The sequence below is a fragment of the Styela clava genome, chromosome 6 (assembly GCF_964204865.1).
Source record: "Styela clava chromosome 6, kaStyClav1.hap1.2, whole genome shotgun sequence".
NCBI lineage: Eukaryota > Metazoa > Chordata > Ascidiacea > Stolidobranchia > Styelidae > Styela > Styela clava.
Window position 1 is genome coordinate 2,266,068 of NC_135255.1, and position 16,436 is coordinate 2,282,503.

Here is a 16,436-nt window from a genome sequence, read left to right on the forward strand (position 1 = left end):
TTATCCCGCTTTTCTTATTTTAGTTTTATTATGAGTTCGGGGACTGTTTGTGTTAGCCCAGTGAATATACCCCCTGCCCATAGGCTTCTGTTATTTTACACAACCTGATGTAAAGTAGGCTAACAAAATTAGTTACCTCTATATTGGTACACATACTTCTGGAGCGCCAAATATTTACTATGTTCAATTTATAAAAGCAGATTCAACCCACTCATTATATCAGTTAAAATTGTATTACCTCCAATCTTCTCTGTAATCTGGGACCTTTATCAGCATTTCATTTATATGTTGTTGGAAGAGAATGACATCCATATGCTGAAATGCTGCTTTCAACTTCCCCAACACTTCTTTATCACTTATATTTTCTTGCTTGACTGTTAAAAGTTTAAATCGATTCAGACAATGTTAATAGATTTATATAGAAGTTATGACTGGGTGGCTGGAATATGGAAACACAGTTATACTGCATACTAGGTTTCACTTTTATAGGAATTTGTTTCATAAGACTATACAAGCCAATGAAACACCACATTTCACAATATTTATTTTTTTTTTAATTATATTTGCTTTTTGCAAACAACAAGTCAACCTACTGGCATACATTTTCCACATTCTTTTATGCGAACAACATTTAGGTGTGTGCTCATGGAAACATATTTCACTGATCAATCAATGGCTGTATTCTTAGTACATATACAAAAATATTTGGGGAAAACAGGATATCTCTACAGCCGATTACTGGTGGCCAATGAGAAAAAAAAAGAAAAAAAAGGCTAAAACATATATTTTTTTCTCTGCCATACCTTCATATAGTGCTTCCTTGTAAGGTCTTAAACCCTGCTTCACAAAATTCACTGATTTGTGCCAACTGAGATATTGATATAGAGCAAGAGTGTGGTGAACCTTAGCAAATCTTGGAATAACTGCTGCTCTAGTTCTTGAGAGTAGCAAATCTTTTTCAAGATATTCACAGAGCCAACGGGATGGAGGACATTCAACCTAAAAAATAAAAATAAAATAATATGTTGTGTTCAAAGAAGGAAACATCTAAATCTAGGATTACTAACAAAACCAGTTCAAAATAAATGTTTGTCCTATTTATCAAAATATTAGCAATTTTTTACATGTCGTTAAGTGAAATAACAAAAGATTTAATAAAATTATTTTCCATATAATTTTGGTAATATGAGAAGAAAAAACATATTTGAAATAAGCTGACTTACAATGTACTGTCAGCACTGTACCATTATACTAAGTACTAAGGACATATTTTACTAAAATTATGTTTATTTCAATATAAGGTCCATGTTTAATTTAAAGTCATCCCATTGCTTTACCTTGGCAAGGAAACTAATAGCATGAGTTAATGTTCTCACTCCCTCACAAACATCAGCTGGTGTTGAATTCGCAATTAAATCATCAACATTCTGCATCAATTTTCGTGACAATGGTTCTTGCTAAAAAGTAAAGTTAATTTTTTATCAATATTGTTTAAAATCTTGAGCGTGAGTGACCTTTATGCATCTAGGGCAAAAAAGGGATGATAGTTACCGAAGTTGGAATAATAACGCCATATAAAAAAAACTTACCAGTTTAGTGTGTGTGATGACTTTATCCCAATCTGATCCAATACCAATGTCTTGAACATAGCATATAAACGGCAAACTCTGGAAAGCAAAAATTTAATTTTTTAGATTTGTTATTTTATTTCTACTGTTGCACTCCTGAGTATCTAATCAGTATTTGACCTAATATACAATATAATGTATTACTCACATCCAATTTAATCAATTTCTTGTACTTGACATAGTTCTCGCGAGCCTTTGAAAAAAGAACAAAAATAAACTGTTGCACAATCATTAATTTGAACAATAAATTTGATTAATATCTACCTATTGGAACTTACTTGTTTTTCAAGAGCATTAATATTATATGATAATTTGTGATGTCGACCATAAGCATCTTCGGTTATAATATAAGAAGTGTGCAGTTGTATTAGTGGCAACAGATCATTTTGTTTATCAATACACACAAAGTGGGAATGCTGTAACTGAGATACCTCAAGTTCATTGGAACTGGAAATAAAAAAACATATTTATTTGCAAATGTAGAATTTTATTAAAAGTAGACAGAGAAATAAATAATTGCATTTTGAAACATGACTTATAAGTATTTGAGTACAGAATGAAATAATCATACCTTGCATTGATTCCCTCTATTTCAAAGCATTTGTTTAAAAATTGATTTTGGATTCTTATGAGATGTTCGGCTACAAGTTTTGCACATCGCCCTTTTCCTCTTATACTTGGAAGAGCAACTGAAATTGGGCTATTCAAAGTAATATCCTTACTCAACCATGCGAACATCTGAGAATCACATTCCCCACTGTTTTGCAGTGTGTGTCGCAACTAAAAATAAGTTTATTGTTTGTACAGTTTTTATATTCAGGTTACTTCAAACCATTTGATACCGAAAAGAAAAAGCTGTACAAATACAAATTTTCGGTCATAATTTTTCTAAGAAATCTTCAGAATTATCATTAACCTGTTCCAATCAAAAGTTTGTATTAAAATATTATAAAATTATATTCTAACAAAGCAATAGATGATTACATACCAGAGCCCAAACCTCAATGTACTTATCAACAACATCTGCTAGTAAACTATTGTCAGCAACTGAGCTTTGTAAAGTATTCTCCTCTGCTTGTGACAGATCAATTTGATTTTGGTATCTAGATATGATAAAGAATGCATAGAAATCTATGTGAAAATATTTGATCATTCGGTACTGCACTCTTTATATTAAGTACCTTTCAATCAAGCTCTTCTGCAGTTTCAAAACATCTTCCAAATATAGTAATAGGTGAATATCAGGAGTTCCAAGAATAACCTGAAGTACCTTTCCTACAGGAAAACATAAATATGTTTGATTCAATAATGAGAGGGTTGAATGATAGTTTTACTGTTATCCGTTCATGAATACATTACAATTTAATTTTTTATGTACTAAACCCAAGGCTCTTGGTGGATCGATAAAGAGCTCAATGGGGGTTGCAGTAAAATTATTTTGACACTTACTTATGTTAAAACAAAATATCGATCAAAATGAATTCAAATTAACCTGAGCTGTCATCAGAATTGTCCCTTATGCATTGCATCAGGTGAGAGGCATTGGAATGTTGAATCATATGCCAAAGACAAGAACTCTTCAAATTGTTACGATGCTGCACAAGTGTCTCATTTTCTTCGCTCACTTCATGCACATGCCTGCATAAATAAATATAACTTCACATAAAACATAACATTTGAAAGTGATACAAATATCATCAGAACTACATTTTGCAATCACATTGTGATATTCAAGACCAATTGTTCTATTTGATCTGTAATGTAATAATGACACGGTGTCAGTAAGTCTAAACCAGTGGTTCTCAAACTTTTAAGTACCGTCGACACTATACAACTATATATCATTATCGCTGGGTTAGGTAGTACAAATCGTATTCATCGATTCGCAAATTGGCCACAAAACGCTTGCAAATGATTTGCATATAGCTGTTTACATTGGCACATAAAAAAACAAGTTTTTGTAAAAATGCTCTATTTCAAAATACTTCCCCCATGTATTGTATTATTTTTCCCACTAAGGAGCAATATTGCCCACTTTGATCATGCAGACCAGGGGTGTGCAATCTTTGTTACAGGAGGGCCAGATACAAGTAACTGGGTGAATTCGCGGGCCGAACCTAGAAAATCTACATACGAAAGGCTTTGGATACAAAAAATCCAACATACGAAAACTCTTCTCGTGAAAATATCTCTTAGGCTAACGTAAGATTTTCTACTTACGAAAGGCCAAAAACTGAAAATTTAAGAAATTGCGTGTAGTGATATTTGTTACTTTCAGGTTAATTTAATGCAGTGCTTGAAGTAAGGATGTCAAATCGCTACCTTCGAATATCGTTTTTCGATTTAATAAGAATACCGAATATGGCGCATTTAAAAAATTTTACAAGTATTTCATTTTTTTATCGTAATCGAAGGCAGCCATGTGATACAATGGAAGAAAAAATAGGAAGTTTTAAATTTCTAGTGTGTGTGCTCATTTTCGTACATAACATTATAACTCAGCTGTCAACTGTTGTGGCCAACTCTTCCGACTGCCGTGCTCACGTGTACATACAAATATTATGTCCAAGATTTGTGGAGGCTTATCACGAATTAGGTTTTTTATAGTTAAAATGGGTCCCTACTTACAGAATTTTCTACCTATGAAGGGACTTCCGGAGCGAATTAATTTTGTAGGTAGAGTTTCTACTGTAATTGCAAGCACAAAATTTTTTTCCTTGTGTTATTGATTTTACGGCATTGTTGCATCCTTGCAGAAATTTTGAGTTAAAATTCAAAAATTGAAAAACTGCTATTCAAATTTATTGTCACACCGACTTCAAAGGAAACTAGAAACAGTTATTATGACATTGAGTTTTCCGATGTCATGATGTTTTATTACAGACTTGAGTTTCCTAAAGTGAATCAAAATTCAATTCACTATCCAATCTACTTAGATGATTAGCAGAAATATGTTGCCAGCAACTGAAATTTTGTTTTCTCACAACCTAAATTTTATTTCAGACTTTTATTTTATTTTAAGCAAACGGTCTATTATGACATCATATTATCATACATTCTTCATGACGTCATTGTTGAAAGGAGACTCACAAATGACATAGCCTAGAGCAGCGGTTTTCAACCAGGGAGCTGTGGCCCCATAATGGGGCCACAGAGTATTTTGAGATGGGCCACAATGCTAGGCACAAAAATCATTTTACTTTTAACTTCACAAAAAACTCCTTGTTCTTTTCAGTTTCATTGCTTGATAAGGTCATTTAACGTTGTGTTTTCATTTTGTTGAGCATGAATTGTTTGCACATAATGGGATTAGGAATCTACCAATCACGATAACACTTTAAATACCCTTGGAATGATAAACAGGATGGCCATGAGTACCAAAAGCCTCCAGAAGGTTCGGAATCCCTGGCCTAGGGCTTCTGCTCATCGTCTAAATCCAACCTTGCTTGTGGCAATTTACATTTGTGGGTGTGGTCATGTGAAGTTAGTAAGTTTGATCTATTTGGTTTATTAAAACATATTATTTCAGCTAAAGAAGACTGTAGAGCTTGTGTTTTTACATTTATTCTTATGATATTTTTTGATAGCCTTCTTAAAAAGTTTATTAGCATGTGTGTTACTACTATAGCATTTGTGAAACATTGTTTAAAATTGTATTAATAGATTGAGCAATGAAATTAATACCTGAATAATAATATTGAAGTCATGTCTTCAGCATCATTAAGATTTTCCTGCGCTTCGTTAATTATGTTATCCAAATTTTGAAACACTGGCAGAAGGTATACTTGACGAAAATGACTTTCCCAATTCTTTCGATTTTCAATTGAGTTCCAAGAAGCATTTTGATGTATTTTTTGGGGCTATTGTTAAAAAATAAATTGAAATAAATATTAAACAAGCTTCAACTTTGAAATAGAGTAGTATTCTACTTTTCATCTAGCTACAGAATCTATTCTTGGTATTTGAACAATACTTACATCAGTTTTCAAAATGCTAAACAAAATTTGAAAAATCACAAGAGTCGCTTCATCATTATTTCTGCCTAAAGATGTTGTGAAGTCATTCAGATTTTTCTGCATTTGTAGAATCAGATACTGTTTGACATCCTTCCGTTCAAGTTTCGGAATCAACCTAAGATAAGAAAGCGAAATTTAGGAGACATAATAAGTAACTTCAAAAAGTAAGTGAATCACATTGCTGTTACTCACTGTGTAATTATATTTGCACTCTTCTGTAATCCCACAAACATACATGCATGAATTATCAATTGAATAAAAGATGACGTTTGCATTGAGATTCGATCTTCTGGTTTCATTAGATTTTTTTCAGTGGAGTTGAGCAAATACCCAGCTTGAGAAGACTCTTCAAGTTTGACTCTCTCATTTCCAGCTTGAGCTACATGATCTTTTCCACCAATTATTGCATTACAATCTGGGCATCGGGATACACTATATGGTTTTGTACATTGCCCAATTGTATAAAAATGGCCATTTGGACATTTGTACATTGCATCATTGCCACGTTCCTTTCTCAGTTCAAGTGGAATTGAAAAGTAAAAAGATTCTGGCATTGCTGGCCAATACATTTTGGTAACTTTTGAAGGGTCATCCATGAGCAATCTTAGTTCGTTTGTCATCAAAGTTTGAGACTTAACCACTGCTGTTGCTAATACCACTACTTGATGAATAGCTGATTTTTCTTGATTTGATATACCTGTGATATGGTGCATTTGTCCAAGCACATTTGAATTCAATGAGCAGAGCAATTCAAAAGTTTTTAAATTTTCTGTGTTTGACTTTTCGAAATACGCCTTAAATGTTGATATGCAAGAAGAGTGTGAATTCAGCCATGTTGCTACAGCTAGAGTCTTCGAAAACTCAGTGGGAAGTGATTGACGTTTATTTGGCGGAAACCAATCCTGTAATTGTTTCTGATGACTTGAAGATGTAGATTTATTTAGCTCTGACTTTATTGCGGAATAATCTTTACTTAAAGAATGCCAGTAATCAACGTTGACTTCCTTGACATTTTTTAGTTTCAGTGGAATTAAACGCTTGTAATAGTCATCATCGATAATTTCAGTAAACCATTTCATTCCATATTTATGACAACCAATTTTGATAAAAAAGTCTTGTAAAGTTCCTAAATCATCTGATTGTTTTTTAATGGAATACATCACCGCACGAGCAACCTCATCTTTAGTTGTTCCTTCATCTTCTTTCAGATTTTGTACAAATTGAGCAATTGCGAAGCGAGCTCCAGCTATACAATGCAAAACTTTAGATGAAAGCTCTACCCCAACTTTGCTTTGCATCTCCAGAAATTTTGTTAATAAGGCCCAACATTTTTCATATATTTTACCATGATCAGTTTGGAAATACTGCCTAGCAATATATTGCTCGTATGTTATAATGGAAAGAAGTATAAGATGTTCACTGTTTTCATTTTGTTCCTCCCTTAGGTATCGATCAATAAGAGATTCAATTAGATTTGCATCCCTTTTCAGTAAATTGGATAAAATATTACTGCATGTTGCGATGTTGAGATCAAATGCAATCTTTTCTAATTCAGGTTTTTTTGATGAAGACTTCAATACCAGTTCATCAAAAATAAGGTTAGAAATTTCCCTCATATCATCATTCTTATCAAGTTCGTCTGAATTTTGAAACACAAACTGAGACAAATATTCAAGAAAAAAGCTTGTGCAGTTTGATCGAAAAGCTAGAATTTCTTTCTCTTGCTCACTTGTTGTTGAGGAAGGGGTTGGCATAAAATCATTTGGCAAAACAAGTGAACAAATTTGACATTGCCTTGTAGATCCCACAAAAACATTTTTCAAACAATCACAACAGAAAAAGTGCTTGCAAGGTAAAACTGTCGGTGATTTGCACATCTTTCCACATATTCTGCAGTTACCATTCTGCCATGAAACAATGACTTTAATTTTAACATCTTCGTAATATTTTCTCAGAACATTGCACAAAATCCTAAGAAACTGTTGATTTTTTATGCCAGATTTACTCGTTCCTTTATACAAGAGTCTTGCATGTGTGGCTATAATCTCTACATAATTCTTGAAGTCTTTGGAATTGGATGATGGGTCCGGCAAAAGATGCAGCAGTAAAAGATCAAGCATTGCCAGAGGTTCCCAAGCTTTCCTCAGGTTCAATCTTTCATTCGTGTCATGAATCAAGTCTAAAGTAAAGCGAAAAATTCGAGATAGTTTTCGTGTTAAATTCATCCAAGTTGTACAAGTCTCAGAACTCTTTATTTCTAAAGCTTTTGCTTTAGCGAAATCTAAAGCATAACACAATGCAGTTTGGTGCAAATTGAATTTTTCCAAGGTATTCATCTCTTTTAAATTGCTTATCCAATGATCAACTTGCTCAAGAACGTGGGGACAAATAAGAAAAATGTTATACACAACTCTCAAGTGATCTTTAAATATTTTTGAACAGTAAAATAAAATCAAAAACATGTGGCAACCAGGCAATTCTTCATCAGTTCGAAGTTGTTTTTGCAAAATCAATGCAGCATTAACCAATATCTTTGACAGTTTTTGCGTGCAGTCAGCATCGGTGCCATAAGCTTCAAATATAAGGTTCTTTGCATAAGTATTTATCAAATTCATTGATTTTGGAAGTCTCATAGCATTCGAAATTGCTTCATCAATTCCTTTATTTGAGGAACAGAAGTGTTTAAAAAATATCTTTCTCTTTTCATCTTTTCGATGTTCACTTTCAAGTGCGGACCATTGTTCATTCATAGCTTCTTGAATAAGAAAACTGAAAGGAATTGTGACTCCATCTGTTTGTAATACATTTTGATCTGTAATTTTAAATTCATTTAAACCTCTCATCTCTTCCCACTGCAATCGGTAAGACTGAAACATTTCTAGCCACATATCCCGCATATCCACATCTTGCTTTTTTTTGCTTGCAATTAAATCCAAATTGTTATTTCTGTCGATCTTGCTCATAATATAAGCTAGCATATTTGATACATGCTTTTTCATACAAAGCCAGAGGGTTTTTGCAAAAGTGCCTCCTTCTTGTAATTTCTCTGCAGAACATGCTTCATTCACTATCCAGTTTCGACCTGTGTCCATTTCATCTTGACGACCTCGATATATTTCAATCATCTTTGTCATAAGAATATCCAAAAACGCATAGCCAAGATCATCATGAGAACAAAGTTGAGAAAACACTTTGATGCGTTCCAGATGACGATTCTCATTTTTCTCTCTAGACTTTATTTTTGTCATTGCTTCGCAGACACAATCCAATAATAAAGTAGGCATATGAATTCCAAGATCATCTTCCTCTTTCGTGGGAGATATTGAATTCTTTCCCATTTCTAATACATCACAAATGGTTTTTTCATAAAATTGGCTCGTCAAATTAAGACTTTTGAATGTTGGTCTCAATTCATCAACATAGATGATTTCAGAGCTAGAAGTATGCTGCAGTACTAAGTTTTGGACTTCACAGCTAGTGTCATTTGTTGCAAGTCTTCTCTCAGTTGAAAGCAAGAAAGCAATAACAACTTTCTTTGTGGTACCCTTTATTTCATCAATTTTATTTAATAGTCCATATCTTGCACAAGATATGAGTTGTCCATGCTTATGAGCTTGCGGACACTGCACTAGAAGAATAGCGACATTTTGTTTTGGAAGATTTTGGTTATCAGAGGGCTCCTTGTTGCAAAATTTAAAAAACTCTTCAAGTCTTTTGATGTAGTCTTGTTCAGTTTGAAATTGCTGTAAAGACAAGAGCATGATATTGTGTTGGCTGAGATTTAAGAGCGCTGCAAGCTCCTGCCTGTCTGAATCTGACAAGATATTAGAAAATGAAGTTACTGTCATAAAAACTAAAGGCCTTTCAGTTTCATTTAACTTTGATTGCAGCAATTTCCAAAGATTGTCATGTACTTGATCCTTAATATATGTTTTTTGTAGTTCCGCATGTTCACTACGTAAATCGCTTTTTTCAAGTCTAAACACTGCATCCATTGTAGCCGACTGTAGCAAAACAACTTTGGCTTCACTCACACCTGATTTATATGATATTATAATTGAACTTGCAGAATCGTCATGGTGACCCACAAAAGCATCAGAATTAGTAAAGGGCAATCCAATAATCTCTGAAAATTTTTTAATCCACTCAGATAATTTCTCCGCAATGACCCTCTGCTTCACGGTGAGTAAACTATTTGAAGTGAGATGATGCTTTTCCAACCTGTTTAAAAGAGGTATTGGATAATCGTTGTAAACCTTTTCTTTAATTTCAATGACAATAAGTCTAAAGCCATCTGCAATTCTACATTTAACTCTATGTCCACCTAGTCCCAAATCGACATATCTTTGTCCTCCAAGAGTCACATAATGTTGATTCAAAGCATCATAGAGAGATTCATTAATTTCTGTCATATTCAAAAGAATAACCGTGCGACCGGCTTCCATGCACACTTTGACTCGATTAATATTTCTGCACATTTCTGTATAATTGCGGTCACTTGGAAAACTTGATCCGAATATCACTTGCACTTTTTGCTGAAAATTTGGAATGATATCTTGCAGAAGACTGAAAGAAGCATACTGATTTGTTAAAAGCAACAAAAATCTACTTTTATCATCCTCCAAATTTTCACCAACCATCGTTTGTACTGATAACTCTTTTATTGGTGATTCATAACCAAGCTTTTGCTGAAATATACTCAGTTTTTCATGTTCTCCGCCACTAAAATTTCTTTGAATAGCCCTTTTTATATCTTTTTCTTTGATTTCATGGTTGCTTTTGCATTTTGCATGAAGCATTTTGATTAAACTGTAATAATCTCTTAAACCGAAATATTCTCTAGTTTGTTCATCGTATATTTTCATATACGCATCAGTCAACAACCCTATTTCTCTTGAGTGAATGTTTATTCTGTTGATCTGATTTTCAAAAATCCCTTCAGCAGTCTTTTTCAAATCTCCTTTGTTTGGATTGCTTCGGGTAACAAAAATCCCTCGATTCATTTTTGCTGGATCAAGCGCCCAATTAGATATTCCAACAAATCCAACTTTTTTCTTTTCATCAAATTCAGTCAGGGTGCCATTCATGGTACTGCCACATTCAAGTAGAGGATGAAGAACCTAAAATATAAAACAAATTATGTGAAGTTTTTACTATTTCCTTAATAAAAAAATGATTTAGGAAAATAGCAACCTTCAGGGGCATATTTGGTGAATCTTCAGCCAAACCAATCTCATCTAATACGACAACAGCAGTGTAGGAATCAATATCTTGATTGGCCTGAAGTTGAGCACATTGGTTGAAAATACTTTCAATTCCTTTTGCATCTGTCAGTGCACTGCATTGGTATGATAGCACATGTACCTGAAAAATATATGCACATTTTTTAAAGATATATCAAAGCCATGAAGAGCATTGTGGAATTATTTCAGTTTATTTTCATTGTACCTGTTTGAAATTTTTGTATAATTCTGTGTAAGATGATTTCCCTTGCATGTTATCAGCAACAATTGTTTTGGCCAAAGATTTAGAGCTCCCGGGTTTTCCAACAATAAAAAGTGGCATTCGCAAATCTGCACAGACAGAAATGAGAAAAACGTTCTCACGCAAAGCTTCATTACATGCAATGTTGTCGTCCATTTTCAAATTGTTGGCAAAAATCATTTGACATGCAATGATTTCAAGATTTATATCAGATTCAGTCAATGGTGTGGAATACCTTTGCAAAACTCTTGAAATTTCTTCACGAAAAGATTTTCTATCATTTAATGAGGCATGGTAACATACACTTATTGTGTGCAAAAGTGATCTCAAAACATTAGAGATGTCTTGTAGAGAAAGTTTTCTTGGCTGCTCTTCATGATATTTAATGACAAGAGGGAAAATATGCTCAGCGTGCTTGTGAAACCATCTGAACGTTTTTAAAGATCGTTCTACATCACGCAAACTGACATATCTACTCTCATCTTTGCATTTTTTTCTCATGTAGCATTGAGCACGAAATAAAACAGCATTTATCAAAGTAGTTTCATCTGTAGTTAAACTCATATCTTTTGTCTGTCTTTGTGTCATCTGCTCAATGTAAATTTCCTCAGCATCTCTTCCTAATTGTCCAAAGTCCCAAACAAAAGGTTGCATACTGGGGGGCAGAGGAACAACACGATATACAAGTCGACGCATTGGAATCTTTCCAAATTGTTCTGCCTCACTTGCTTTTGTATTGTAGCCAAGTCCAGATTCTTCCAGCTGTTTGATTGCTTTTTCTGATAAACGTTTGTATGGATTACACGCCGCAATGATTTGTAATTGAGAATCTTTAAAATCATCACCATCAATTGTGAAATCGCACACAACCTCTTTTATTGCAAAAATAGCACTTGTAGTATTTGCCTCGTCATAAAATAAAATGGTACCCATGTTGTAATTATTTTTGTTTGTTGAAGCAATTTCTCTGGCCTTCAGAACACTGTTGTATATGTCTGCTACATCAATACCACCGTGAATTTTTAATGTTACCATATTTTTAGCATTCTTATTCAAAGCACATCTCATTTTACTCATGAATTCAATCATTCTTGTTTTTCCACAGCCGGTTTCTCCCATAACAATGACTGGAATATCACAGCGAAGTCGCATGTATATAGCTAACATCTTCAGAACATTGTCTGTTGTTAATTCATAAGTTGGGTCAGGATCATAAAACTTTGGGATGTTCATGAACTGACATAATGTGGTGATTTTTTCTTCTCTGGACAAAGTGTTGAAATCGACACTAAATGGAACACCCTGTTGCTTTAGATCAGCTAGCAAACGTTTTGATAATATTTGTCTATGACATATGTTACCGTCTGCATCTAGAAGATCTCCATTATCATTCACTTTAACATTAATGAATGTCAAGGTTGTCTTGTCTTCATTGAAAAACACAAAAGGATGGATTTCATCTTCCCATTTTCTTCGAATCTTATAATGACTAAATGCATCATCAGCATCTCTCTCACTTTCATCTGATATATCAAGAGATGGTGTTGCAAAATCCTGAGCCATTTTAATCATGAAATAAACAGAAAATGCTTTCAATCCAGCAAATTCAATAGATTGTGTTTCCTTACTTTCACTTTGAATTATCTTGCAAAAAACTGATTCTTCACAATTTGTGAGTTGCATGTTGAGAAAATTTGAAAAATAGCACAATTGCGCCCAAGTTGGATTTTCCATACCACAATGGCGTAATAGTACAGCAATGCACTCTTTCTTTGATCCAGATGGATTTTGATATCGATATTTGTCCAAATCTTTATGTGAATCATAACGCATCAGATATTGATAAGGGCGCTGAAATGATTCAGATTCAAATTCCTTTTGATCCATCAAAACTGTACTATCAATCTGACTATTTCCGGATTCATAAATCTTCAAAACTTCTTTCGGACTGATACAGGTAGTTTTTGATAATAGTTGCAAAATGCTGGTACTTGGTGACTATAAAGCAAAAATACAAAGTTACTTTTTTCATTGCAACAGGAGGTATATTTAGAATATACCATAATGACAATACCTGCTTATCGGAACTAATCAGTTCAATGGCATAGCAGTGATGTAGATGATGTCTCCAAATTCTACCTTGACTATCTTGAATGCTTCCAAGAATGATCAAATTAAAAAAAAATTCCTCAATACTCTTTTCGACCTGAACACGAATAACAAAAATATTCTAACCATTGCAAAAAAGGTCATTGAATTATCAAAAATTTGTAACCACATACCGCAGGAGTCAAATCAAAATGAATGAAATGGCAAGTTTCATTTCGTGTTGTTTCGATTTTGTACAATCTTGATAGAACATGATCAATGTTTATATTTCTCTGAAGCAGCCGTACAGTTGTGGAAAGGGAATCTGGATGATTCTGACTAAACTCTTCAGTTAATCTTCTGATATGCAATGACTTGCCTAAAAGTATATTTAAAAAAGTGTGATCCATTTATACCAGATAAGTGAAATTAAATATAGACAATTTAAGTAAAAAAATCAGATATATAGAAAATAGTCAATACTGCAGTAGTTTAATACAACATATGTATAAAACAATGATTGAGCTTGATAGTTATGATTCACCAAATTTACAAAAATAAAATAAAAAATAAACTCTATTTAGTTCAAATGTTTATTTTGGTTGGCGTTACCAAATTCGAATGTATGTCATGGACTAAATATATCATACTATGCAACTGCATACTGTACAAATCAATATCCTACCCATGAGGGTAATGTTCCAACATCTGGGAACTCCCAGACAACTATTCTTACCCTACTAGACTAAATTCAAATCTCACTATTTTTACTTTTTAAAACCTTTTTGATTGGCTCATTTTATACATATTGTCACATAAATTTCTTCCCTTTTCCCTTAAAAAAGGTTTGGCCCTTTTTACTAGATTAATCACTCACTAGTCACCATCTATTCAGGTTCTCACTTGTAAGCAAAATATTTATTTTTGTAGTTTTTTTCCAAAAACTTCTATTAATATTTTTCGAACATCCATCCACTGATTTGTGTGCCAAATAGATAAACATGTATTCAGCTCATGGTGCACCAGTACTTGCTTTAGATTAGGTTATACGAAATAATTTAGTCTGATTATTAAAAGATATGATAAAAAATGATTGAAAGGCCATCATTTTTGATAATTTCAGTAGTCAACCTACCGACACCCGATCTTTGAGATGTCACTATTCTCACAGAAACTTTATTTTTATCATCTTCATTATTTTGTAGTTTCCCAGATAAATATTCTTGTAGCTTGTCTTTGTCGATGGCAAGTTTTAGTTCAACTTTCAACTAGAATTATTGAGAATACAAGAAAGTAGATTGATATTTACAGAAACAGTACTAAACAATACATTCACATACAATACATTAGATCTAAACAATACATTTACAATACTATGTCCTATAAATTTCAAGTATATACCTTGTCAAAACATGTCACAAGATAATGTTGTTGTTTTGAACTACTTGAGAGAATAACAAGCTGATAATTTGCATCAACATATGCCTTGGTTGATAATGTATTGTAGACATATTCTACATGTGTAGACACATTGAACGTCAGCTTATCAGCAAATGCCATGCAGAACAATTTTTTTCCTGAAAGGTTTTATGTATGTTATATTATGATTATCATATTACAGCTGTATTCAAGCAATGTTTTTTTTTCTTATCTGAATTTGTGATTGTAAATATTGTAACTTTGTTTTATGATTGCAGCTGCAATTTCAGACAACCAAAAAATAATATTTCTAGAAAAAAAGATTTCTTGAATGCTTCTTGGTTTTAATGGTGTTAATAATAAAATTGCATTTAGAATCAAAGAAAATAATGCTCTTCATACTCTGTTAAGTCGTGTAAGCAAATATCAACTCATATATTTCATCATATATCATATGTGAAAATATTCATTCCATAAATTTTCACATCTTTTCCTAAGTTAGTTCACATATTTTTTTTTGAAATCAGACTGTTTTTGTTATATTGTTTTGAAGTAGTTGGAGGAAAAAGATTGATATTTTAATTAGCTTTTATACTCTGCAGGAAACGGCCGATTGTGTTGTGTGTATGAAATTTTTATTGGTATATCTGTACATGTTGAGGCAACTGGGCAACTTCTCTTTAGAAAGATGTGTAGAGAAAAATGTTTTTATCATCCTGCGAATAGAGTCTGTAGCCAAAAATTTAAAATATGTTACCTTCATTTGGAACAATAGTCATTGATCTTCTTAAAAATCGTTCTACTTCATCCTTTGATGTATTTTCACTGCAAACAAGTACCTCAGATCGAGTCGGAAGAGGCTGACTTTCATTATGCATGTAAAGTGATAAAACCAAGTAAAGTATGTCTGGTTCTGGACAAAGAAGCAAATTTGCTTTTCCTTGATGCATGGGTGGTACCAATACTCTTTCCAAGGGCTTGACAGAATGACATAATTCTTCATTTAATATTTCCAAAAACTTTCCCAGATGGTCAATACTCAGGTAATCTTTAAGTGTGAGTTTCTAAACAATGATGAATAGTTATTAAAACTTGAAACTGATTGAAAGCCTACTTCAAAGTTCATTAATATGACTCTGAAACATAATTTGGAGCTTGATTTAAAATTAATTTATATCCAGCTTTAACAATCCTTTACATATAAGATCTTGTGGATTGCGACATTGAATTCTTCTAAATCGAATATCATAAATTAAGCTCACTGATGTTTTTTCAATGTAGCTTTCACTAATAGTCTTCACAATGCTTGGAATTTGAATATCTGATGACATTGACTCCTGTTTCTGTATTTGTTCAATCAATTCTTTCAATGATGATGAAGTACGATTATGAAGAAGAGAAGTATAATCTTGCACTTGATTTGATTCATCGCCAAATCCTAAATATAAAAGAAGCAAGTTATTATTGGTAATAGCGAGAACCTATAAATAAAATATACATAAAATTCAGTCATTTGTGAAGATCTATGCCAAGATGAAGGTAAAAAAGATCTAAATTAACTTTGGTTTTGAATTATTTTGCTGGAGTAAAACGGAATGGAACATTCCAAAGGCTCGAAGAACTACGAATATATATAAGAACAACTCTCATACTAGCAAAACAAATCAATTTTTAAAATGGAGCAATATAATTAATGGTAGCAAACGTGATAGTTATTCTTACATTTGAATATTAGGCATATAATGATACAGAATCTCGGATTTGAAAGGAAACATGCAGGAACCCTAAACTGTTCTGGCAG

General features: G+C 32.9%; 1 protein-coding gene across 4 annotated transcripts in view; it reads right to left on the reverse strand.

Annotated features, from left to right (window-relative positions):
- Positions 1–16,436, reverse strand: part of LOC120330883 (E3 ubiquitin-protein ligase rnf213-alpha-like) — a 51,384-nt gene that overhangs the window by 2,418 nt on the left and 32,530 nt on the right. For all 4 annotated transcript variants that reach the window (XM_078113729.1, XM_078113728.1, XM_078113727.1 and 1 more), the window contains 21 exons: positions 15,898–16,073; positions 15,393–15,699; positions 14,618–14,793; positions 14,352–14,484; positions 13,411–13,595; positions 13,203–13,334; positions 11,093–13,126; positions 10,838–11,008; positions 5,837–10,764; positions 5,606–5,759; positions 5,313–5,488; positions 3,121–3,266; positions 2,810–2,903; positions 2,617–2,731; positions 2,200–2,408; positions 1,907–2,075; positions 1,777–1,821; positions 1,590–1,667; positions 1,338–1,457; positions 804–999; positions 239–374 (listed from right to left, as the gene is read on the reverse strand). In XM_078113729.1, the coding sequence (XP_077969855.1) occupies positions 239–374; positions 804–999; positions 1,338–1,457; positions 1,590–1,667; positions 1,777–1,821; positions 1,907–2,075; positions 2,200–2,408; positions 2,617–2,731; positions 2,810–2,903; positions 3,121–3,266; positions 5,313–5,488; positions 5,606–5,759; positions 5,837–10,764; positions 10,838–11,008; positions 11,093–13,126; positions 13,203–13,334; positions 13,411–13,595; positions 14,352–14,484; positions 14,618–14,793; positions 15,393–15,699; positions 15,898–16,073 (9,880 nt within the window). The remainder of the gene's footprint in view (positions 1–238; positions 375–803; positions 1,000–1,337; positions 1,458–1,589; positions 1,668–1,776; positions 1,822–1,906; positions 2,076–2,199; positions 2,409–2,616; positions 2,732–2,809; positions 2,904–3,120; positions 3,267–5,312; positions 5,489–5,605; positions 5,760–5,836; positions 10,765–10,837; positions 11,009–11,092; positions 13,127–13,202; positions 13,335–13,410; positions 13,596–14,351; positions 14,485–14,617; positions 14,794–15,392; positions 15,700–15,897; positions 16,074–16,436) is intronic.